Below are 23,974 nucleotides of genomic sequence, written 5' to 3'. Positions count from 1 at the left end.
GCTGCCCTTACTGGTCTGGGGGTTGCAGGGTGCAGGCTGTGCTCCTGCAGGGAAGGGAAGGTAGTCCCTGTGCTCCCCCCATATACACAGGCAGAGGCCAGACGTGGCTGCAGCTGCACGAACGCGACACGAGAACTTTATTCACATCAAGATACAAAATTATATTTCTCTAGAAATTTCTCTTCTTGCTCGAGTGACAAGGTGGGGAGCACACAGAGGGGAGCTGGGGCTGGGCCGGCCCCCCCCTGCACCCACTGCTCCCCCTCTGCGGGGGACCCCTGCCTGCTCCTGCCCCCGACCCTGGTACAGAGAGGGAGGGGGCTGATGCAGGAGCGCCAGGTTGGGGTGCAAGAGAGCGGCTGGGGGGGCCCCACAGTGAACTCCCGGCACCATTACCTGGTCCCCTCTTCTGCAGGGGATGGGGGACACAAGCCCAGTTCCCTGTGCAGTGGCTGCAGGTACAATAGGGCTCCGTGCCCTGCACACAGAGGGGCTGAGGCGTGTGTCCCTGGGGAGAAAGGGGTGGGGGGCGGCTGGAAAGGGGGGGAAAAACAGAGCCAGCAGCACAGACAGCGTTTTACGGGGAGAGCAGCCCCACAGGCAGGGCAAGGAGAGCACGCGAAGCTGGAGGGCATGGGGGGAGATGAGAGGGGAGGGCTCCTCGCCATCACTGCGGCAGTGCCTTCAGGATGGCATTCACTTCCTCGGCCACGGCTGTCAGCGCAAACTCAAACTGGTCCTGGGGGAGCAGAGCAGGGGGGGGACATGAGTGTCACTGCCAGCCCGGCCCTGGGGGCTGTGTGTGCTCAGGGAGGGAGGGGAGCCCCAGTGTGGGTGAGGGGGTACCTTGGTCTGCACCATGCCAGGCCGCTGGTCTCGGATGTGCTCCAGTGTAGCAGCTATGTCTATCTCCTTCACCCCTGGGGAAGAGGGGGAGAAGGGTGCTAGGAGGAGGGGGGGGGCAGGGGCTGAGCCCACGGCCCTGCACTCCCCCAGCCAGGGCAGAAGCAATGGTGCCCCATGCCTACCTTTGGCCATTCGGTTCAGGACCATATCGATGAGGATGTACGTCCCAGTCCTGCCCGCACCGTCACTGCAAGATACCGACGCTTGCACCAGGTGGACGGGCTCGGGGGGACAGGTCCTGGCCTTGCGGTCCCCCCCCCCAGCCTGTCCCCCCCACCCCATCCAGCCCCATCAGTACCTGCAGTGCACGATAATAGGGCAGGAGCGACCCCGGTAGCACTTGTTCACCTTCCTGCAAGGACACAGAGGGAGCAGGTCAGTGCCCTGCCATGCCGGGGACAAGGCTGCGCTGGGTGCCCCTTGCTGTGCCGAGCCGGGGCGGGGAGGGTGGGGGGCAGCGAGCACCCCACAATGTGGCCCTGGGTGTCCGGCGCATGGCTCCCCAGCGGTGCTAGGCATGGGAGAGGGAGAATGGGTGGAAAGGGTCTGGGAGAGGAGCCCGGCTCCCCGGGTGCCCAGCCGAGGGAGGGGAGCAGTGGCAGGACCCCCCCCCCCCGAGGGAGCAGCTCTGGTCCGGTGGGGCGCGAAGCTGGGGGCCAGGTGCCGGCAGGGCTCCTGGCATGCTCCATGCAGCAGGCACGGCTGCCAACGATCACTTTTGTGACTATGCAACTGGAGCCAGATTACTAGCTGCAAATCACAAAAATGACGCCGGCAGCTGCGAGAGAGAGACAGAGACAGACAGAGAGACAGAGAGAGCGTGAGCAGGACGGAGAGGAGGGCCACGTGCCTAAGCAGGGACCCTGGCCCCACACGGCCTGGGGACAGGGACCAGCCAGCCTCCCGGGCAGGAGCCCACCGCCACACAGGGACCCCGAGAGCCCAGCAGATACTGCCTGCAAACCTCCTGGGAGCAGTCTCAGCCCCCCAGCCCCCTCCCCAGGGCAGCTGGGGACCCGCCGCTGGCTGTAGGGCATGGACAGCAACGGGCCACCGCTTTTCAAGGCTGGCTCCAGGGTTTCTTCTTGCACCCATGGCTGGGGAGGGTGCCAGGCAATGTCATCACCCATCTCAGCTCCTCAGAAGACCACTTTCCCACCCTCCCCATGAAGGCTGGAGGGCCCTGGCAACCTCAGCTGGAGGCTTTTTGCCCACCGAGCTCTGCCCAGCCTCATCCCAAGCTGGCCGGAGCCTGGTTCTTCTGCTCCTCCCCATGCACAGCAGCCCCACGTCTGCCCCCCCAGCCACAGCCCCGACCCCCACCACACCGGCATGGATGTCCTCGCCCATCAGTCCCCTGCAATCGGGGCCACCGCTGGCTCCCCGGGGCTGGCACGGTGCCAGGGGGACCACTCACCTGCGGAAGTCGAGGAGGGGCCGGGTGGTGGCTGGGATGCCCTCGGCCGGCCAGCTGAGGAAGTGGAACTGCGTCAGGGTGCGGGTCTCCTGCGACTGCACGTTCTTCAGGTAGAAGCTTCGCACCAGGAAATCCTCGCACCAGATGTGCTCCGACACCAGGTTCACCTGCCCGAGAGAGGCAGCTGGTGGGCAAGAGGTACCCTCCCTGGGTACGGGGGCTGGAGGATGCTCCTTGCCCTGGGCTACCAGCCACACTTGCCTCATAGATGTGGTAGAGAGAAGAGCCTTCATCCGGCCAGTAGCGGTCACACTGCTTGACGCTGTCCTCGGCCAGTGGGCTCAGCATGACGATGACGGTGCAGCCGTGCTCCCACACCATCTGCAGGCAAGGCAGGGCGGGTGTCACTGCTGGGTGACAGCCTGGGCAGGAGGGTGGCCGAGCCACTGTGACCCATCTGGTGAGCAGCACCCAGCAGGACCCTGACGCGCTGGCACAGCCGGGTGACCCTCACCTGCCAGAAGTCAGCGATGGTGTGGGACAGAGGCCCCTGTGTGGCGATGTACGCTGGCATCCGCGGGTCGTGCTCAATCTGGAGAGGGAAAGGGGGTGTCAGACTGTGTGGTGTCAGGCCAGGGGTTGGTGACACTGGGAGGAGTAGAGGGATACTCCAGGGGTGATGGGAGGGCGAGGGAGGGAGCTTCAGGTGCCACAGGCAGGAGCGACATGGATTTTAACCACGTCTGAGCAACCATCACATCCGTAGCCCACAGGGATGTGAGCTCAGTCTGTCTCCATCTCAGAGCAGGAGCCTCGCCTGGGCTGAGCCCATCGTGGAGCAGCGTGGCAGGGCAGGAGCCCCCGGCGATCACTCACAATTGGGCTGGCGTTGATGAAGTCACTGCGGGATGGATTGCTCTCGGCTTTCAGCTTGATCCGCACGTGGTCATCTGGGGAAACGGAGACCAGGGGAGGTGGTGAGCATCTGGGGAAGCTGAGGGCAAAGCTGCGCTGCAGCCTGCCTTGGCCCCAAGCATCCCCGTGCCCCAGGGGCTGGGATGCTCACAGGGCACGTAGTCGGGGTTGCGGTTCTTCTTCAGGTTGGCTTCGCTCTGGGCAATCGAGCAGACGCTGGGCTCAGCCTGGTAGGCACAGAGAGCCTGCCACTCCTTGGCCAGCCGGTCCCGGTTGCGGAGGTGGTCCTCCATGTAGGCCTGGCGCAGAGAGGCAAGGGTCAGCCCGGCAGCTGGGGGGGCATATGGGGGACCAGCGGCCATATGCCACCCCACCAGGCCAGCTCACCAGGATCATGTGTCCAGTGGAGATGTCCATGTTGGACTGGACGGGCTCCTCGCACCAGGAGGGTGTGCTGCTGTGGGAGCTGGGGCTGGGCTGGGGGGCGTCGCTGAACTGGGACGAGACGCTGCTGACCCGTGATGTCTCCGCCGGCGCCGCTGGTGCCTCGGACCGGCCAAAGAGCGACTTGGCAGCCATGTGCTGGCGGCACAGCTCCTGGGGGACCCCAGCAAGAGCCCTGTCCCTCGGCTGCAGCGCTGCTGGGGCAGCGCCGTGCACCCCGACTGATGCTGATGTGGCGGTGCTGCATCCCGCAGGGTCCCGCATCCCACGGGGTCCTACCTGGTACTCGAAGGTGGTGTCGGCAGCACCCTCGGGCCCCAGGGCGGCCAGGCGCTCCTTCTCCCGCTGCTTGGCATGGCGCCGGAGGCAGAAGGCTGCGGCAGCTGCGATGGCGATGCCCGCCACGCAGGCCAGCGCGATGAAGGTCAGCAGCACCGAGTGGAAGCCATCCCCAAAGCGGGATGGGCGCGAGTAGGCGGCAGCCTCATTTCGCTGGGGGCAAAGCCAAGCAAGGGTTAGTGGCGGGGGGGGGGACATGTGCATGGGGCTGGAGTGGGGCAGAGACCCCATTCTGCACCACATTTGGGGTTGCTGGGGGCTAAAACAGAGCAAGGGAACTCAGAGCTGCACTGACTCTCCCAGCACCCTCAGCTGGGGCAGAGCTGGTGTCACTGGGGTGCTGACTGTCACTGGGCTGAGGTTTGGTGCACCCACCTGCGTGTTGCACGGGGTGTTGCTCGCACCGATGTCCCTGGGGCTGCAGGAAGGGGCAGACCCTGACCAAGCCCAGGCAGCAGCGACCTGCTGCCCCCCTGCTCCCAGCACCCAAGGCTGCTCACTGGGGCACCCCCAGCCCAGGCTGGCCCCCTCCAGGGCAGGCAGTAGCCCTTTAGAGCCCAGGTTTAATGAGCTCCTGCCCAGCTGGAGGTCAACAAGGGCCAGATTCAGCCCAAGGGGTTAATGGCCACTGCAGCACTGGGTCCAGGGCAGCAATTGCTGCTCCCAGGGGACTTCCCCAAACAGGGCTTTGTCTCCCCTGTAGCTGCTGCTCCACAGCCGGACACAGGGGGATGTGCCAGCACTGCCAGAGGGCTACTGCCATCTCCCAGCTGCGATGGCTGGGGGACAGGTCCTCCCCATTGCTCTCCTCAGAGAGCCCCTGCCACTTTGCAGGCAGTGCCTCCAGGGCTCCTTCCCTGCGGCTGCCGGGGGGGGACCGCCCAATCTGTGCCAGTCCCATGCTGGGACAGGATGGTGTTGAGCCCTAACTGGATGAGACACCCCCCACCCCCACCCCCCCCCCCCGCAAGGCTGAGCTCCCCCAGGGCCTTGTCCCAGAGCTGCTGGTGGTCAGGATGATGTCCACCGCCAGCCAGGTCCTGGGGCAGCAGCACCACCACCAAATGCCCTGTGCCCAATGAGGCGCCAGAGCCCAGCATTACCTCACTGCCACGGCCTCCCATTGGCCACGAGCCTGATGAGGTTACCGAGGGAACACTGCATCATCATCACCTACGTCATCATCATCACCATCATCGCCTGGGGATGCCGCCGCCCCAGGGGTCCCCACTGCAGCCTGCCCCCCCCCAAGCCTCGCCAGCCCCAGCACCTGGGGACCAGTCTGACCAGTGCCAGATCCCGGCTAGCCCCGCAGTCAGGGGCACCCGCCAGGGCCAGCGCCTTCCTGGGGCACCCAAGGAGGAGCAGCCCTGCAGCCCCCGTAGGTGCCAGAAGGCCTGGAGACATCAGCAGGGCTGAGGGGACAGAAGGGACCTCCTTCCAGGTCCTGCTGCCTGGGTCCTGCTGCGCCCCCGCCTTCTCTACATCCCTCCTTCCCCAAACCTTGCACCAGTCCCACTGAGTTCAGAGCCCAGGGAGGGGGATGAAGGAAAAGTACAAGCTGGTCTGGGCTGGGGAGGTCTGTGCAGAGAGGGCTCGCAAAGCTTCCTCAGCCTCCTCTGAGCTCCAGCTTTGTCACTTCTGCCATCTCTCCCAGCTCCTGACACTTGCCACATCAAAAGGCATTGCCATAGTGATGGCTCCACGTGTTGCTGATGGAGACAGGTTGCCTCGGTGGCCAGGCCACCCCTTCCTTTCTTCATGGCCTCCTCCTCCTCCAGGGTCCCCCCCCTTCCTTCCTCCCTGCCCACAGCTACGGCCATGGGGCAGGAGGGTGGGAAACAGGGACCCTGGGTTAGGGATGTGCTGCACCGTTTCCCCTCCCCTGGCTGCAAACACGGGAGCCAGGCTCGGTCCCCCATCTCCATCCCCTGCTCCCCCCGCCAGAGACTGTTCCTGGAGGTCCCCAGAGGAGCACGGGGAGGGGGTACCCTTCTCCGAGCAGATGGCTCCTGCTCCATCCCTGCCTCCAGCTGCTTTGCCATTCTCTGGGGGCACAATGGCATTTTGCCTGCCTAGCCGTGGTCTCTGGGGTGCTCTGGGCACAGCCCAGCGCTGGGGTGCCCAGGCCACAGCTAAGATGGGGGGTGCAGGCTGGGGGGAGGTGAGGATGAGCCCTGCGGGGTACTGCCTGCAGCCCCCCAGTCTTAGATGGAAGGGGAAAAGCCTCCGGGAGAGTCTCCCAAACTGCCTTCAAACCGCAGGGAGCTTTTGTTTTGGAAAGAGCCAAGTGCCCCAGGAGTCCAGGCTGTGGCAGCATCACGCTGCTGCGTGGAAGGGGGGTGTCACTGGAGCAGTCCTGCCAAGTCTGTCTCCAAAACAGCAGCCCAAATGCTGCCCAGAGCCCTCTGCTTCCCAGCTGCCCCACAGGGACACTTCGCTCACAAAGACCCCCGCGCCCCAGGGCTGGGGCACAACGCACTTCCCGGCTTGTACCCGGCGGGAGCACCCCCACCGCCCTGTCCCCAGCCACCCCAGCCCCGAGGGACGAGCGTGCCTTGCTCCTACCTCTCCCACTCCTGTTTGCACAATCTTCAGGCCCAGCTCTGCCTCCAGCTCTGCCTTCACTTGCTCTGTGGATGGAGAGGAGATGGTCAAGGGGCTGCTTCCCCACCACCCAAGAGACCCCCCAAGAGACCGAGCCAACGGACGCCCCCGACAGCTGTCCACCCCACGCCAGCTCCCCAGTTCAGCCAAGGGCACTGGGATGTATGGTGGGAGACCCCTCTTCCCGGTCCTTGGGAAGTAGCACACAACTTGGGGGGGGGAGGGGAGGGGCGAAGAGAAGAGCAGGACCAGCGGGACCCCTGCCCAACTCACCAGCCTGGTTGGCCACATCCGCCAGCGAGAGGTTCTGGGGGTTCTGCCGGATGCGGAAGGTGAGAGCGGGGCCCACAACGCTGCCGGGGAGGTGGACACAGTGTGAGACCAGGGAGCACAGACCCCCCCTCCCCATGCCCACCACAGCCCTGTCCCTCCCTGTTGCTGTGACAACAGCATCCCATGGCCCCGCTCCCCTCACCTGATGTTGATGAAGCTGGCCGTGGAGAGGTGAAGGCGCTTGGCGAGGAGCTCCAGCAGCCGCACGCCAGCAGCCAGCCCCAAGGGCCTGCAGGGACAGCAGCAGGGTGAGGAACGGGTGGTGGGGACAAGGAGTGGGTGGCGGGGGTGAGCCCACACTCCCCACGGCGGGGAAAGGGGGACAGGCAGGCTCAAGGAGTCCCATGCATGCAGCGAGGGCTGTGCCGGCTGAAGGGGTGTCAGGGTGGGCAGGAGGTAAGAGCACGGGGATGCGTGGTGATGGGGGTGAGATGACACCCACCCCCTTGCACACAAGCTGTTGTGCACACACACTTGGCTGAGCACATCCCAGCAGCGAGCTCTGGCCTTGGCACTGGCTGAGAGAGGAAGGCTTTAGGGTAGGACAAGGGCTATGGGTGGAGAGGGGATGGGGGAGTGGAGCCCACCGGAGACCCAACCCCACCAGAGACCCAAACAGGCTCAGCCAAGTACATGGAGCCGTGACAACCGGCAAGGGGGTATACAGCCCCCCCACACACTCACACCCCCTCGCCTGACCCCTGACTCTCACTTCTGGTCCGTGACGATGTAGCCGTACTCGTCTGGTGGCCGTGTGCCCCGCTGCGCCCCAGCATCCTTCGCCTCTGTGTAGCTCTTCTTCTCCACCGTGATCTGCTTCCCAGGGCCGAGCGCGTCTCCACCGTGTCCCCGCTGTGGCTCAGCCCGGGGGGCTGGTGAGGATGCTGCCCTGCCCCTCGGCCCGTCCCCTGGGGAGCTGCTGGGTGGGATTTTGGGGAGCGGCACTGTGGAGGAAGGGTGCACTGGCTCCTCTCCGTGCTGCATGTCCCCTTCCGTCACCTGGAGGGAGGGAAAGGGAGGAGCTGGGACCCTTGAAGAGAGCTTTGGGGGGCTGCCTCCCCCCCTCCCCCCACATACACATCCCACCTGTGGCGTGGCACCTCCTCCAGCACCACCCTGCTGCAAACCCACCCGTTTCGCTGTGGGCACTTCGGGGCCAGCAACACCTGGGAAGGAGAGAAACAGAGGTCTTGCAGCACCCACCCTGAAAGGCAACACCCCCTACCCTGAAACAGGGTGTGCTGGCACCCTCCGCTGCCAGTCCCATCCCTGTGTCCCACTCACCAGAGCTCTGGAGCAGCTGGAGGAGGGTGGAGAGGCTGCTCAGCTGCTGGGGGCTCAGCTCCGGCAGCCCCAGGCCGTAGCTGGCCAGGAGGGAGGCTAATCTCTTCAGGGCAGCATCTGTAAGAGGATGCAGCATCAGGTCTGATGCTCTGCATCGGCATGGGGACCACGGGCCGGGGAAGTAGCAGCCAGGGAAGGGGGGGCGTCAGGGGGATACGCTGGCCACAGGCATGAAGCCAAAGAGGAGGGAGAGTCTGAGCCGTGAGGAATGTGACTATGAGGACAGGATGGGAATGAGGGATGGTGCCTGGCTGGAGGACACAGTACCCGTCTGTGCAGGGTGTGGCTGGGTGGCCAGGGACCCTGGCTGTTCCCTCTCCTCCATGTCCCTGTAGTCACTGGGGAGCCGCAAGCTGTGCTGGAGCCTGGTGCCGGCAGGGTCCGGGCGGCCAGCTTTCTCTCTGGGCAGGGAGAGCAGGGCCAAATCCTGGAAGAGATGCCCCCCGTCCGTTCCTGGCTGCCCACCATAGGAGGGCACAGGACCAGCCCCAAAAAGGGCCTGGGCAGGGACCCGTCCCAGCAGCGAGGTGGTCTCGGGGGTCTGCCTGGCTGAGCTGCCAGGGAGCTGGTGAGTGCCGTCCTGGTAGCCAAACTGCAAGCAAAACACATAGCCACCATGGTCAAACCCCACAGGGGTCCTGTCACCCCATAGCAGGGTACCCCCAAGCCTGGGGTACCCCAGCACCAGCAGAAGGAGGGTGCTGGGAGTGTAGCAGCTCCTTACCCACCTCCACCTTTCCACTTAGAAGAAGGGGGCTAGGGGGGTCACCCCCATGGCTTACCTTGTGGTAGGAGTAGGGGTTGAGCAGAGCCTCCTCGTAGCCCAGCTGGGGCTGGGGGGGCAGCAGGAGGTGCTCCAGGTACCGCTGCACCAGGGGGGAGGGCAGCAGCGGCGGGGGATGCCCCAGATGCTGAGCCGCTGGCAGGCCGGGGTCTGCAGGGAGCGGGGCTCGCCGGGGCTCGCTGCGGAGGGGCAGGAACCTCGGAGGCAAACAGCGCTGGGGTGACTCACCTGAGTATGGGGGAGTTCCCCCGCAAAACCCCATTTTGGGGGGCAAAGCCCTCGCTGGCCCTGGCGGGCTCTGCTTGCAGGCTGGTGCTGCCCTACCTGTCCCTGGCCACTGGCTCCAGCGAGGGCGGCGGGCGGAGGCGGGGGATGCGCTCCATCTCCTGCGAGATCACATACTGGGTGATGCCATCCTGCCACGAGAGTCCTGCCAAGGGAGGGGGCTGTCAGACACAGAGGAGGCCTGAGGACCACGGGGCAAGTGCATGGGAGGCCACCCTGGTGTCCTGACCCTGTGTCCCATGGCCTGGGTTTGGCCCTGCTCCTCCAGAATCAGCTGGACCCCTCCGCAGCCCACCCTGGCCCCTGGGCCAGCAGAACCCCAGACAGAGTGCCCCTAGGCAATGCTGCCTGACACACCTTCCCCACCGGGCCACAGTGACCCCCTCCCCACCGCTCCCCCCTTCACCTTGTGCCATGAGATGCCGTAAGACATCCTGCAGGCGCTGGAGCACGGGAGAGGTGACCTGGAAGTAGGGTCTGTCCTGCACGGAGCCCACCTGGCATTGCCCAAACAGCCCATCTGCAAGAGAGGAGGAGGTGGTGGGGCCAGAGGGATGAACATCAAGGGGTTGAGGGTCTCTGGGCACACGCAGCCCCACCTTTCTCCTGTCATGACCCCCGCACTGCACCCCACATTCCCCTGTAAGGCAGCCCTGCATCCTCCACACCCCCTTGGGAAGGAAGAAGGGGTCCCTGCACCCCCACTAGTCACTTACCCTGCACACACACCTCCTGGGGGGAGCACAGCCTCCGGTCAAACAGGCAGCCTGGGACAGACAGACAGACAGGCCAGTCAGCACAGCGTCCAAGGGGGACTCCCACAGGGTTTCCTCATCACCAGCTGCTTGGGGACTCCCCCCTCTCCAGGAAAGTGCCACGGGGGTGTAATGTGGTGAAAACGTATGGGGGGGTACAGCTTGGTAGCCCAGGGCACGGTCTCAGTGCCATGCAGCCTCCCCCCCGCCTCAAAGCCAAGATGGGGGCTGTGTACAGAGCCTGTTCCTGGCTCTGGGGAGCCGGGGGAAGGCCTGGAGCTTTTTGGGGTGCTGGCAGTCAGGAAGGGATGGCTGAGGGGGCAGAGACCTGCAAGACTACATCTGTTGGCCACCCACATGTGGCACTACGAGGCAGGGATGCAGCCCTGCACCCTGTGACACCCACTCTCCCTGCGAGGGGGACCCCAAAGCGTGCATGCGGGGGGGGGGGAGTGGGGATGTCTCTGCACCCCTTCGGGGCGCAGCACTTGGGCGGGGGGCGGCTTCCCCCTTCCTCTCCCCCCCTCCCGTCTCGGTCCAAGACCGTCAGCAGCGAGACGGCAGCAGGCGATGACTCAGCCCCGGATGGCGAGGAAGGAACGAGAAAACAACCGGGGGGAGGGGAGGGAGGGGCCCGCCGAGCCCGCCGCGGGGGAAGGGGGCAAGTGGGGATGGGGGTCCCCGAAAACCGGGCACCCACGGGCCCGCTTCCTGCAGGGCGGGGGCCAACGTGGGTGCAGGGCACAGGACCCCGCTGCCGAGGGGTGAGCCCCGGGGGCGGTGGGAGCGGGGGGGGCCGGGCCGGGCCGGGCCGGCGGGGCCGGGCGGGCGCTGTCCGCGGTGCTGAAACGGCGCAGCCGTCTCCCGCCGGGACACGCCGCTCCGCCGGGAGGGGCGGCGGCACCAGCCCCGGCAGCCTCCCCCGGGCAGGACGAGGCTCGACCGTGGCCTCTCCGGCAGCCTCCCCGCCTGCTGCCGGAGAGGGTGGGGACCCCGCGGTGCGGCCGGACCCGTCCCGGCGCTGCCGGGCCCGCCGAAGGACGAGGGACGCAGCAGCCCCGGGCGCCCGGTAGTGAGTCAGCGGCCGCCGGGGCTGTGCCGTGCGGGGGGGCAGCGGCACCTGGGTCCCCGAGAGCCCCGGGCAGGGGCCGCACGGGCCGAGATGGAGGAGAGCAGGTGCACCGGCCCGCCCTCGCGTCCCGAGCCGGGCCGCGCTCACCGGCGGAGGGCGGCTAAAGGGCGCTGGGGTCCCGGAGGGAGCCGCCACTCAGGGCCGCTGCCCCGGGCTCCCCATCCCTGCGGCAGCCCCAGGCACCAGCTTTGTCCCAGGCGGGGGTCTCTGAGCGAGCACCGCCCCGCCCCGCCCCGCCCCGCTCCGCTCCTGTCCCACCGGGCCCGGGGGCGGCAGCAACGCTCCGGCCGGCGGGGCGCCCCGGGGGCAGCCCCAGGAGAGAGGCGCCCCCAGTGCCGGTGACGCACCCGCCGTGCCGGTACTAAGCTGCCCTCTCCTGCTCCCCACTGGGGGCCAGGCGTAGATGCTGTCACGGCGCGCAGTGGCGACAGCACCGGCCGCGGAACCCCCTGCCCCGCCGCGCCACCATCCCCGGCCCCCGGGGTGCCGCCCTGCCCGGAGCCCCCGCTCTCACCGTGCGCGGCGGTGGCGGTAGCGGAGGCGCCGCTGTCCCGCAGCAGCCCGCGGCCGGCCAGGAGGAGGAGGCAGAGGAGCGCCCGGAGGAGCCGCCGCCCCATGCTCCGCTCACGGCCGCACCATGGCGCACCCGCCGGCCGCGCCCCCGCCGCCGCCGCCAACCCGCGCCCCGCCGCGCCGCGCGCCCCGCCCACCGCCGCCTGCCCGCCAATGGCGCAAGGCCCGCTACCGTCTCGCCCCGCCCCCCCTGCGCCGCAGCCAATCAGAGAGCTAAACTTCTTTCCCCCTACCACCACGTCGGGCGCACGCCCCCAGGGGCAGGCGGCCGAGTGCCGCGCCAATCGCAGCCTCCCTGGAGGCGAGCCACGCCCCCCCGGGGGTGTGCCACCGCGCCGGCAGCGCCTCCGCCAATCACAGCCCGCCCCTTCCCAGCCCTGCGGCCCCACTGGCTGCGGAGCGGGGCACGCCCTTGAGCGCAGGCCAATGAGCAGCGAGCAGTGGGCCACACCCTCACAGCCCCGCCGCGGGAAGGGCGGGAGGGGAGCGGGAGGGGAGCGGGAGGGGAGCGGGAGGGGGGCGGGAGGGGGGCGGGAGGGGAACGTCCCCAGCCCCGGCGGGACCCAGCGGCTGCTCTGGGGCCAGTGGGACCCAGCAGCAGGCCCCCGGCCACGGCAGGGCAGGCGCAGCCCCCACCTTGCTCCCCTGAGGACCACGCCATCCTCCCCCTAGCTGTCCCCAGGGGGCAGAGCCATGGTCTGCCTGTTAGCTGGGACCCCCCAGTAACCCCCCACCCAACACAGCACAGAAGGGAACCGGTCCTGGCCCCAGGGGAGAGCATGGGTGGGAGGCCCCAGGTCCGTCCATACCCATCCCCAGCCCCCAGCCCCGCTCATGGACCACTCGCTGGTGAAGCAGAGATGCTTTAATGGCCCCGGGGCTGCGCCCCCTCCCCGCCGCGCTCAGTCGACCACCAGGCTGCTGCTGACCGCCGGCAGGAGCTCGAAGAAGCCCTGGAAGGAGACAAGATGTCAGGGTGGGCCAGGGCAGCGCTGGGGGACAGGCAGCAGCTCCCCATGGCGTCACGGCAGGCAGCTACTCTTGCAGAGCGCAGGACCGCGTCGCCATAGTAACTCATCACTGACTCAAGGCTGGCGCTGGTTGCCATAGGAACCATTTGGGGATGGCAGTCGCCAGGGAAGGCTGAGATGCGAGGGGGCAGCTCCGGAAGCAGCCGGTACCTGTGCTGCTCCAGAGGGAGGGGGAGCCCGGGGGAGGGATGGCCAGGCTCAGCCTCAAGGCAGGGGCTGGATGGGGACACGGGGATGTGGAGCAGCAGGGAGGAGGCTTTGGTGCGGGACAAGGGGCACGGGGCTCACCTTGAAGAGGGTGATGCTCTGGAGCACCCCCGAGGTGCAGCACATCTCCCGGATGGAGTGCATGGCCAGCTGTGGGCAGCCGATATCCAGCACACGCAGCCCCAAGCGGGAGGCCAGGATGGGACCGATGGTGGTGCCGCAGGGCGTGTCGTTGCGCACCATGAACTCCTGCAATGGGACAGGGCCTCAGCACCTCCCCACACTGCCCCACAGCCTCCCGGGCCTGAAGGGAGGCAACCTGGGATAGGGAAACAGCACCATCCCCAAGCCACAGCACAAAACACCCCAGAGATGGGACACGCTCAGGCCAGGCCGTTCCCTCCTCTTCCCCAGCCTGCTCCCTGAGGCAGCCCTGGAGCTGGAGCCCCGGAGCAGCACCCTGGTCGGGCTGGACATGGTAACTGAGGGGTGGGAGTCTGGTACAGGCCCCCTCTCTGGAACACAGCTGCAGCCCAAGCTGGTAACGTTCACGGAGGGCTCACCCAGCCCCACTCACCTGCAGAGGGACACCCACACGTGCAGCGATGTCCCGGATGACTGCCTCGGTGACAGCCGTGGAGGCGTAGCGCTGGTTGCTGTTCACTTTGATGACGGGGCCCTGCACAAGGGAAGGCACCACCGGCCCGCCATTGGCACCGGGGATAGCCGGTGGCTCTGGAAACACCCGTGCCCAGCCAACGCCATCCCGCCCCAACCCACTAGTCTATTCTCCCCTCCCCAAGTGATCTGTGGGGACGGGGACAGCCCTGCTATAGGGACAACCCCAGCTCAGAGCAGAGGAGGGCTCCAGAGACAAGGCTGTAGTCCCAAGTGATTAACACCAGATGTGTGTCACGGATAAATTGTGCTGCAGGGCAAAGGTCTCCCATTTGAGTGCCATTGAGTTGCAGCCCAGGACGGTGCTCCAGGGAGCGGCTGGGTTTTTCACAGCGCTGCAGGACAGACGGACAGCTGCCATCCCAGCCCAAAGCAGAAGGCTGCCCTCACCTTGTGGAAGGCTGGACGATGATTCTCCTCATGCTTGTCCCTGCAAAAGAGAAGCAGGAGTTTCATGCTGCAGCCCTCCCTCCCTGCCACAACAAGGAATGTCTTGCCTGTACTCCCTAGGGAATTACAGGGATGCATTCCCCCAGCTGTCAGGGCTGCGGCACTGCTGAGACTACTCACACGTAGTTAGGGTGCACAGCGTGGGCCATATCAGCACTGATCATGTAGGACTTGGCCACGGCCTCCTCAAAGGCTGTCAGGTTATGTGGCGATGCCGAGATCCGGCGCAGCACCAGCTCCGTCAGCAAGGACTCCGCACCCTGCGCACTCTCTGATCCTACCTGCCAGGGACCACCATCAGTGCGACCCACATGGCGCAATCCCCCCGCACCAGAGGGGCCGGTTGAGAGACAGGAGGCTCCCCAAAGCCGGCAGAGCAGCTTCCAACTGCACCAGTGCTCCCCACCCACTGCCTGGGCCATGCTCTGCAGGGGGGTAAGCAAATCCTTGATGGGGCCTGGGATCTGCCTCCTGCTAGGCACGGCTGTGGGAGAGCAAAGAACACGGAGCCCCTCCGTGTGCCGCCACCCCATGGCTGTGTGTCTTGCTCACCTCCTCGTTGTCGTAGAGCGCAATGAGTCGCACGTTGGGCTCCTGGGAGAGGGAGGAGGGTGCCGCGCACGAGTCAATCAAGGCCTGCAGGGTTAGAGGGGAAAGGACACCAGCTTGAGTGCCACCCCATCCCAGGAAACCAGCAGGAATTTCCCCAGGAGAGCCCAAAGCACTAAGGAAGGGAGCTGTAGGCACAGACATTGTCCAGCAAGAGGAGGAGACACCCCTGCGAGCTGCTGGGAACCCCATATACCCCGCAAAGGGGGCAGCAGCCCCCATCCTACCCCAGATCCTCCAACAAGTCCGACTCATCCCATAGGAGCCCAGCACCACCAAGCCAAGCTGGGGCTCCCAGGGGCCATGCTGTGACCCCAGGCTCCTTTCCCCCTCCTGCTCACCTGCAGGGCGCAGTAGCAGCTGTGCAGGTTGTCCAGGCGTGGAGAGAAGATGAACTCGTCGAAGGCACCTCCCAGCGTCTGCAGGCAGAGAGCCAGAGCACAAGCTTTGGGTCACCAAAAAGTACCTGCCACTGGGTCCCCCCTCAAATGCCAGTCCCCTCAAATCTGCCCCTCAGGAGCTGCCTCCTCTCATTCTGCTCAGCTCCCAGCCCTGGCATGCCCCAGGCAGGGGAAGCATGCCAGGTAGAACCTGTGCAGTGCCAGCCCGCAGGCTGTGTGCAGGCAGAGGGAGGTTCCTGCTCTTACTCACCGCTGGCTGTGTATCCGCCAGGCATAATTCCAGCTCCACAATCTGCTCTGGTTTCACCCCCAGCTGGGGGCAGAGCAGGGAAAGGAGGACAGGGCTGTGTCGCTCCGCCTGGCAAGAAAGCAGAGCTGTGGGCAGAGCCGGCAGTGGATGGCAGGGGAAACTCCCTGTTCCCCCTGGCAGAGCCATCCCACACCCCATTCATGTTGGCACGGTCCTCCCCCCTACTAACACATCCCGTGTTCAAGCCCCCAACTCACACAGGACCATTCACAGGGCGTAGCAAGGGGGTCTCTGCCCCCTGTGCGATCCCCCCTCCTTGCCCTGCAACTCCAGAGAGACTGAGAGCTTTATGGGGGCTGCACCCCCTTCTGTAGGATGGCTGCAGACCAGGGTGAGAACAGAGAGACGGCTGAGTAGACGTGTCATATACACAGCTCTGGGGCAGAGTGGAAGGTTACCAGCAGTCCATAGGAAGAAGGGGAACCTGCTGGCAGGTCCCTGAGGACTGGAGATCAAAGGTGACAAGTGTGAGGTCCTAGTAAGTGCCCCTGCTAGTCCCTGGCATGTGGCTCACCTGGGCTGCAGCACTGCAAGGTGTGGCCTCCATGAGCACCTCCTTTTCCAGCTCCTCCTGCACAGCAGTGGCCAGAATGGGAACCCTGTGTGGAGACGGTGCTGTCAGCTCCCAGGGCTTTGCTCACCTCTCCTGCTTGGGTCACACACAACCAACCCTTCCTGGGGTGCCCGCCTTGCTCCTCCGGGGAGTGACTGCCATGTCGAATGGAGCAAGGACACACAACATTTCAAGCACAGATCTATTGTGGAACCTCAGGGCACCCCAGTGTCCTTTACCAAGTCCCAAGCGTGAAAACACCTCCTGGGAGGACTCTCTGGGGCTAAGAAGAGCCATTGCAGACCTCCCAACTGCGCTGAGCAGCTGCCAAAGGGAGAGAGCTGAGGCTGGGCACCGCTCCAGCTGGGTCCCAGCCCTCCTGAGGGCTGGCCAGGGGTCGGGGCCGAGCCAGGCCTTACAGGTGGTGCTCGGTGTTGGGCCCGAAGTTCTCATTGATGCTGCGCTGCAGATGGATGGCCAGGTGGGGAATGCGGAGGATGGGCCGCTCCACACGTACCAGGCGCTGCTCCAGGCGCCCCGTGGCCGGGTCCTGAAACACAAGGAGGACTGCTGGGGCCAGGGCTGAGAGGCTGCAGTAGGTCCCACTCTGGGTGGGAGTCACAGACCCAGCACCGGGGGCACACAGCTAGCCCGCCATGCCTGTCCCAAATCAGGCTCACCTTTATGATCACCCTCCCGGCCACGGTGAGGTCACGGTCGAACCACGTGTTCCAGATGCCCCCTCCATAGGTCTCCACACCGACCTGCACCGTGCCCACCTGCCCTCGCTTAGAGCGACGCTTCACCTGGGCAAGAGCAGGGGGTCACTGCAGAGCCCCAGGGACCGGGTAATTGGTGGGGACTGGGCAGAGGACACCCAGGCTCTCATCGCCAACCCTGCCAGCGAGGTGCTTTGTGGGACAGGAGACACAGAGGGGACGGCAGCAGGTGGAGCAATGGCGGGGGTCAGCATGTGTGGTGGTCTGGGAAGTGTACGGACTGGGGGCACAGAGGGAAGCCAGGGTAAACTCCCTGGAGCTTGTGGAGCGAAACTGGAGGGGAAGGTGCCCGGCTGGCCGCCCTTACCCTCAGGCAGGGGCTGTCGGTGTGGGCCCCCAGCAGGCTGAATCCATTCCCGGGCTGGTACTGGCCGCCAACGGCGAAGGCGATGAGGGTGGAGAAGTTCCTGGTGATGAAGTACTGGGGGCAGAGAGGGGCAGGGGTGAGGGAGGGCGGGCCGGCCGGGCCGGGCCGAGGGTGCCCCCGCCGCCCCTCCGGGCTCACCTTCTGCGCCGGCCGCACCTCCCAGTGCTCCGTCTCCTTCAGCTCCTGGAAGCCGGCCTGCAGCAGCCGGCTGCGGCACTCGGCCACCACTGCGGGGCGGGGGGGGGGGGGAAAGAGCCGTCAGGGGGGTCCGCGCCGAGCGGAGGGCCGGGGAAGGGAAGGGGAAGGGGCCGGGCGGCTCCTCACCGTGGTAGGGCGAAGGGCTCCGGTTCACGAACTTCACCAGCTCCTGCGCCGCCGCCTGCGCGGCCTGCTTCGAGCCCTGCGCCGCCGCCTGCGGGCACCGCCGTCACCGGACAGCGCGCACACACCCCTCCCCCGGGCCGGGACCCCACCGCGGGCCCGGGGACCACCCCCCCGCCCCCAACCTCGCTAGCCCCGCTCCCGCCCGCCCGGTACCTGCATGGCCGCCGCCGCGCCCCGCCCCGCCGCCACCGGCAGCGCGCCCCCTGCTGGCGCGGAGGAACGCTGCCGGGCGGCCCGGCAGTGCTCACCCCGCCCTCTGGACCCCGCGCCCCGCAAATCCGCGCCCCGCAATCCACGCTCCGCACCCCGCACCCCAGAGTGCACGCCCCGCGCCCTGCAAATCCACACCCTGCAGCCCGCATCAAGTTCCCTGCTCCTTGCACCCTCCACCTCGCGCCCTGCACCCCGCAGTCCACATCCTGCACCCCGCAAACCCGCACCCTGCGCCCCGCCCCACACGCCACACGTTCTGCATCCCGAACCATGCACCGCACACCATGGGATCCACACCCATGCAGCCTGCACCCCACAATACACGCCCTGCACCCTGCAATACCCACCCCATAATACACACACACACACACACGCGCGCCATGCACCCTGCACCCCACAATACACACCCTGCACCCCACCGCCTGAAAATACACACCCCGCACCCTGCATCCTGTAATCCACACCCTGCACCCCGCAGCATGCACCTCGCACCCAGCGTCCCGAACCATGCACCCCGCACCATGGAATCCACACCCATGCACTCTGCACCCCACAATACACTACCTGCACCCTGCAATACACACCCTGCACCCTACACCTCACAATGCACACCCTGCACCCCACAATATACACCTGCACCCCATAGCCTGAAAATCCACACCCCGCACCTTGCAAATCCACACCCGGCACCCCACAGCATGCACCTCGCACCCTGCATCCCAAACCATGCGCCCAACACCACAGAATCCACAATCATGCACCCTGCACCCTACACCTCGCACCCTCCAATCCACACCCTGCACACTGAAAATCCACACCCGGCACCCTGCGCCGTGTACCCTACACCATGCACCTCGCACCCTGCATCCCTAACCATGCACCCCACTCCATGGAATCCACACCCTGCACCCTGCACGCCACAATCCACACCCTGCACCCCGCACTCTGGTCAAGGGCCAGGCAAACCTGGTGCCTGCCAAAGCCAGGGCAGAGCTGGGGGCTGGGTGGGTGGAAGCTGGACGCAGCTGGGAAGGGCTGGAGGGGGAGCCAAGGGGCAGGGATGGGCTCCCCAGGGATGGTCACACAGTGCTGCCCTGGGGTGCCCCAACGCTGGACACTGGGTGATTAGGGGCACCCCCAAAACAGGGCTTGGCCCGCAGCTCCCCAGGGGTGCAAGTTCTCAGGAGAACACACGTGCTTCCCAAAGGCTGGGTGCCTCTGGGTTGAGTCACTGGTGTAAGCCAAGCTGCACCCCTCCCCCCCACATCATTGCTGCTCCCCTGCCTTGGCACTGCCCAGCCTTCACGGAAAACAAGGCACAAGCCCTTGCTGCCACGTTGGGGACCAATGTCACTGAGTGACAGCGCTGCATTGGGGTGCTGGGAGTTGGCACGGTGGTGGGGTGGACCCCAGCTGCCTGCCAGCCCCGGTGGGGACACAGTCTGGGCACATCTATGGGTTGAGACCCCTGGGCCTGGCATGGATCGGGGTGGCTCCTGCCCTTGCCTGGGTCCCCTGCATGGACTGGGTGCGGCAGTGGGGTTTTGGGTTTCCTTCAGTGCTCGTGCATCATTTTCCAGCAGGATCCTGTGTCTTCCCGATGATGGGTGTGAGGTCTTAGGAGGGACGTGGCAGCCTGTTGAGCAGTGCATGGGACACATGTGCTCGGTGCCAGCTGGATTCCCAGCTCCTGAGTCACCAACGTGGGCACCCTGTTAGCCTGAGACTCCATCCGTGTTCTGGGGACTGGAAACTGGCGGTCCTGCTGCCCCTGACCCTAGGACCTGCCGTGCCGGGAGCTCATGACAGCCCTGGATTTATGCTTCCAGGCACCAGCACCTGACTCTCCCCCCCCTCAAAAGGCAATGAGCACCCCCACCGCCTGGCACCCCGCGAGCAGACAGCTGGAGGGTCTCCATGTCAACCACAGCCACCACAGGAAAACATAGGGCCAGCGCCCCGCCAAGACAGGACCAAGCCGGGAGCAGACACCCAGCACCCCATCTTGGAGCTGGACCACGATGTCCCTCCTGCTGAAGGGACATGGGTGCCAGGCAGCCATCCCCCCGCTCCTCCTGCAAGCATCAGTCCCCCTTGCTGCTGCAGGCATCCAGCTGAGGGCTGGGTGCTGCCGGGTGGCCCATCCCTGGGGCCATGCCTGGGTGACATCTGGGGACATTTACAGCATGGGTGCCTGGCTCCCCAAGCTGGTGGCTGCCTGGAATGGGTGGGTGCCACCCATCCCCCAGGATGTGGGTGCCTGGGGGAGATGGGTTCCTGGGGGGGTAGGGTGCCGGAGCGGGGGGTGCCTGGATCTGGGGTGGTCGGAGCAGGGGGTGAGTGACAGTGGCGGGTGTGGCCCTTGGCCAGCCCAGCGAGCAAAGGGCAGCGCCTTGGCATGCCGCAGCTATTCCCGGAACAGCGGGACTTCCAGAAAAAGCTCCCGATGGCTATTTCCGGGCGGGCTCTGACTCACCCCTGGCTGGATGCTGGGGGCTGCGCAGCACCTGCCACAGCCACCCCCCACCCCGTCACCGTGCTCCTAGGAAGGCACTGCTCCCGTCCCCGTCCCTCTTTGCCCCGCAGATCCCTCTGTGCAGCAGGGAGCCCCAGGCAGCTCCCCCGAACTGGCGCCAGCTCCTCTTCGGCGCGCTTTCACCCCACTCATGGGCTCATGCGTGTGTCCAGGGGTACCAGGCAGGGGCAGGACCGGTGAGGAGGCGACACTGTGCCCCTTCCCACATCCCCTGGCAGCCCAGGATGGGGTGCCATGCAGGCTTCGCCCCAGGAAGCGTTCCCTGAGGAGGTGAGTGGCTCTGTGGATGGGCAGATGGAGCTGAGCCCTGCTGGAAGGAGTTAATGGAGAGATGGCCCAGGACAGAGCCTGTAAACACAGCCGGAGCTGCAAGGAAGTGCCGCCCCCTTCTCCTGCTGCCTGCCAGGCTGCCCGGACCCCCTCCCTGCCCGCCCTGCCAGGATGAGTGCAGGGATGGCACCCATCGAGGTGGCTCCCCCCGCCATCCCAGCCCACGTGTCTGAGCATGGGAAAGTGAAGTCACTGCCCGGGCATTGCTGGAGGCTGAGCGAATGGCCACCATGCCTTACATGAGCCGCCAGTGATGCAGCGGGTAACAGCTACCTCATCTCACTGGCATGGGTGATGCTATCGAGGCCTGCGGGAGGGTAGACGGACACCCCAGCATCCTCATGGACCACGAGGGTGGCCTGTCATCCCTACATCCACGTGGACTGCGAGGGCAGCTAGGCACCCACAGCACCCCCATGGCCATAGGGGCAGGTGAATGTCCCCAGCCTGCCCCTGGGCTGTGGGAATGGGTGAATACCCCCAGCATCCCCATGGATCACAGGGCTAGCTGGAGACGAGTGATGGGGGCAGGCATAAGCCTCGAGCATCTGCACAGACATGGAAGTAGCTGGTTTCCTCCAGCATCTACATGGCACTGGGGGCAACAGATCACCCCCAGCATCCTCATGGACCACAGGGGCAACAACTCACCCTGAGGACCTACATAGGCCCAGGGGGGCAAGCAAACATCCCTCAACATCTGTATATGTTACTGGGGATAGCTGGACACCCCCAGCATCCACACATGCTGTGGGGGCAGCCAAGTACCCCCAGCATCCCTGTGCCACTTGGAGACAGGCCATCATCCCTAGCATCCCCATCACTCAGGGACACAGTGGGGGACTGTAGGTAGCCAGACAGGCTGTGTGCCCATGCTGTCAGCCCTGAGCCCTGGGGTGGGCAAAGGCATGGGGGCAGCTGGGGTGAGCAGCGGGTGGGGGCTGCAGCCTGCAGGGCACCCACCAGCTCCTGGGACCCCATTGGGCCAGGCTGGGCTGCATTCCATGTCGGGAAGGAGAACCATCTCCTATTTAGACAATAGCACGCGCCCTGGGTCCGTCAGCGCCGGGGAATGGGCCGCACGGTCCTTCCCTCTTAGGGTAAAGGCGCCTGGAAGACTCATGGCTGTAAAAGGAGCGGGATGGAGGGAGACGGCCAGGGGCCAGGAGGGAGGGGGATGGACACCCTCACTGCTTCATTCCCATCCCTCGGCTCACCCCTGAGCCAGGGCCAGGCATGAGGGCGGCGCAGGGGCCCCGGTGGCAGGGTATGGGGCTGAGGAGAGGCCAGCACCCCGTCCCCGCATCCTGCCTGTCTCCAAGCCCCAAGATGCCCGCAGCCAGGGGAGGCTGTCCCCGGGCTGCTTAAATCCTGGGGGAGCAGCGGGGAGGGAGGGCCGAGGAGGAGGGGCGGCCGTGGGATGCAGCTGGCTTCACTCACGGAGATGTCATGACCGGAGGGAGTTGTTTGACATTCCAGTTCCCAACTCCTTCCCGGCAGCAGCCTCATCCTAGGGCCTGGCGGGAGCTGGGGCTGGGCCAGTGCGGGGGCTCGGGGGCCGCTTCCCAGGCTCTGCCAGTCTGGGTCATCCCGGCCTGGGATGGAGCCTTGGGGAGGCTGGAGGGGACCCGGCAGGGTGGGAGCACCACTGCTCTCCGCTTTTTGTAGCCCCTGGGGATTCAGCTGGCATGGGGTGCCTGGGGACATGTCTCTGGGATGGAACTCTGGCAGGGTCCCCGGTTCCTGCTCCTCATGCCGCCAGGTCCTGCGTGCAGACGGGGCTTTCCTAAGAGGTTGCGGAAAGTCCAAGGCATCCGTCCACTCTCTGCCGTGGGGCCCCTGCGTGCACAGAGCCATCCCGGAAGGCTGTCACAGCAGCTGAGGAAAGGCCACTTCAAACAGCTTGTCATAGAAGGGGTTCAGGAGGATGCTCCTGGTTAACCCCTCTGAGCTGCTTCCCCTTCTAGCAGCAGTGCCCAAGAGCACACTTCCCCTCCCTGGGGCACCCCATCCTTGCACCCACCCGCTCTGTGGGATGGGGATGGAGACATGGTGCCGAGCACCGCTGGACATACCACCCTTGGGGGACCCATCCTCCCCACACCCCCAGCCGTCAGGGCAGTGGGATAGGGTCACGGGAAGGGACGGCTGAGCAGTATGGCTGGCACTCTGCTGGCCCAGACCCCTGGTGTCCCCCGCGCTGGTGCGGGCACCCACCTGTCCCTCTGCACCCCAGCCAAGGGCTGGCATGGCACCCTGCTGGCACTGGCGGGGCAGGCAGGGCACACGTGCGGGGCTCGGGGATGCGCAGGGTGCTCCTGGAGCAGGGCCAGGAGGAGGAAGGATACTGTCTGTTTTTCCATCTTCTCCCCTCCACACCCCACAAGCCCCCCTTCCTTCCACCCTCCCCCCTTGCGCTGGGATGAAACAAACCCATCTGGAAATACCTTCCCTTTTAAAGGCAGGCTCCGCCAGGCAGCGTGCACCCTCCGGGAAGCTGCTGCATTACGTGAGGCGGCCAGGAGGCGATCAGGGAATGGGGGGCTTGCGGGGGGTGGCAGAAGGGATGTGGAGCATCAAGCCTCTGCCCGCCTGCATGGATGTGGGGCCCAGAACTTTGGTGGCCCCCCAGGTGGCAGGGAGCAGCCAGGCAGGAGTGCCTCCCAGAGCCGGGGCAGTTGAGGATGCTCCTGTGGCCAAGCCCAAGCCTTTTCCATGTCCGTGCTGCCATGAGCAAGCCCTGGCACTGCTTGGCATCTGTGTCGCAGCCGGGGTGGGGGTGCAGGAGGTGCGGGGCCAGGCAGGGCTGAGCGCTGCTCCTGCTGCTGACTCACCCGGTGCCCAGTGGCACATCGGTCCCCTCCAGGGATAGAGGCGCTGGGGCTGTGCCAGCTGATGTCAGCCAAAAGAGCCCGGCTTGGGCAGAGCTGGGGGTAACCAGGTGTGCTGGGGGGGCTGAGGAGGAGGAGGTGCTGCCCAGGCAAGGGGCAACCCCCTGAGGGGTTCCCCCAGCAGAGCCGCCCTCTCTCGGGGTGTCCTCTTTAGCTGGCATGGATTTGTGCGTGGCCCTGTGGGGGGCCCTGCGCTGGCCCACACGAGGTGGGAAACTGCGGTGAGGGTCCTGGGGTGAACTGGGACATTCCCCATTCTGGGAAGATTTGGGGACCTGGGCTTTCTGTTTCCCAAAGTAGTGCCGGGCCAAGGGGGAGCCAAAGGAGACAGGGCAGAGCCTGCAGTGCTCCAGGATGACCCGGGGACCTCCTCCTGCTCTTGGGGTGACAGGGAGCAGAGA

At 66.0% G+C, this 23,974-nt stretch overlaps 2 protein-coding genes across 2 annotated transcripts; both read right to left on the bottom strand.

The window, feature by feature from the left end:
• Window positions 1–104: 104 nt before the first annotated feature.
• On the bottom strand, window positions 105–11,952 carry PTPRN (protein tyrosine phosphatase receptor type N). Its single transcript, XM_074595766.1, has 23 exons — window positions 11,776–11,952; window positions 10,091–10,141; window positions 9,781–9,894; window positions 9,414–9,519; window positions 9,088–9,286; window positions 8,573–8,897; window positions 8,246–8,362; window positions 8,048–8,127; window positions 7,674–7,960; window positions 7,104–7,190; window positions 6,902–6,981; window positions 6,590–6,654; window positions 3,962–4,174; window positions 3,626–3,835; window positions 3,390–3,537; window positions 3,200–3,273; window positions 2,838–2,915; window positions 2,585–2,704; window positions 2,324–2,490; window positions 1,205–1,258; window positions 1,029–1,093; window positions 847–920; window positions 105–739 (listed from the first exon to the last, which is right to left on the bottom strand). Exons 1-23 carry the CDS (start codon window positions 11,876–11,878, stop codon window positions 668–670), a joined length of 2,889 nt encoding a protein of 962 aa, XP_074451867.1. The 5' UTR covers window positions 11,879–11,952; the 3' UTR covers window positions 105–667.
• A 732-nt stretch (window positions 11,953–12,684) lies between these two features.
• On the bottom strand, window positions 12,685–17,795 carry DNPEP (aspartyl aminopeptidase). The gene is made up of 15 exons (XM_074594863.1): window positions 17,757–17,795; window positions 17,544–17,631; window positions 17,358–17,446; window positions 17,160–17,273; window positions 16,754–16,879; window positions 16,493–16,623; window positions 16,035–16,119; window positions 15,461–15,568; window positions 15,151–15,228; window positions 14,753–14,836; window positions 14,321–14,481; window positions 14,141–14,180; window positions 13,650–13,751; window positions 13,154–13,321; window positions 12,685–12,787 (listed from the first exon to the last, which is right to left on the bottom strand). Exons 1-15 carry the CDS (start codon window positions 17,760–17,762, stop codon window positions 12,737–12,739), a joined length of 1,431 nt encoding a protein of 476 aa, XP_074450964.1. The 5' UTR covers window positions 17,763–17,795; the 3' UTR covers window positions 12,685–12,736.
• Between the last annotated feature and the right edge of the window lie 6,179 nt (window positions 17,796–23,974).

Source organism: Larus michahellis, chromosome 7, assembly GCF_964199755.1.
Source record: "Larus michahellis chromosome 7, bLarMic1.1, whole genome shotgun sequence".
NCBI lineage: Eukaryota > Metazoa > Chordata > Aves > Charadriiformes > Laridae > Larus > Larus michahellis.
This window is presented reverse-complemented; position numbering and strand designations above follow the sequence as displayed.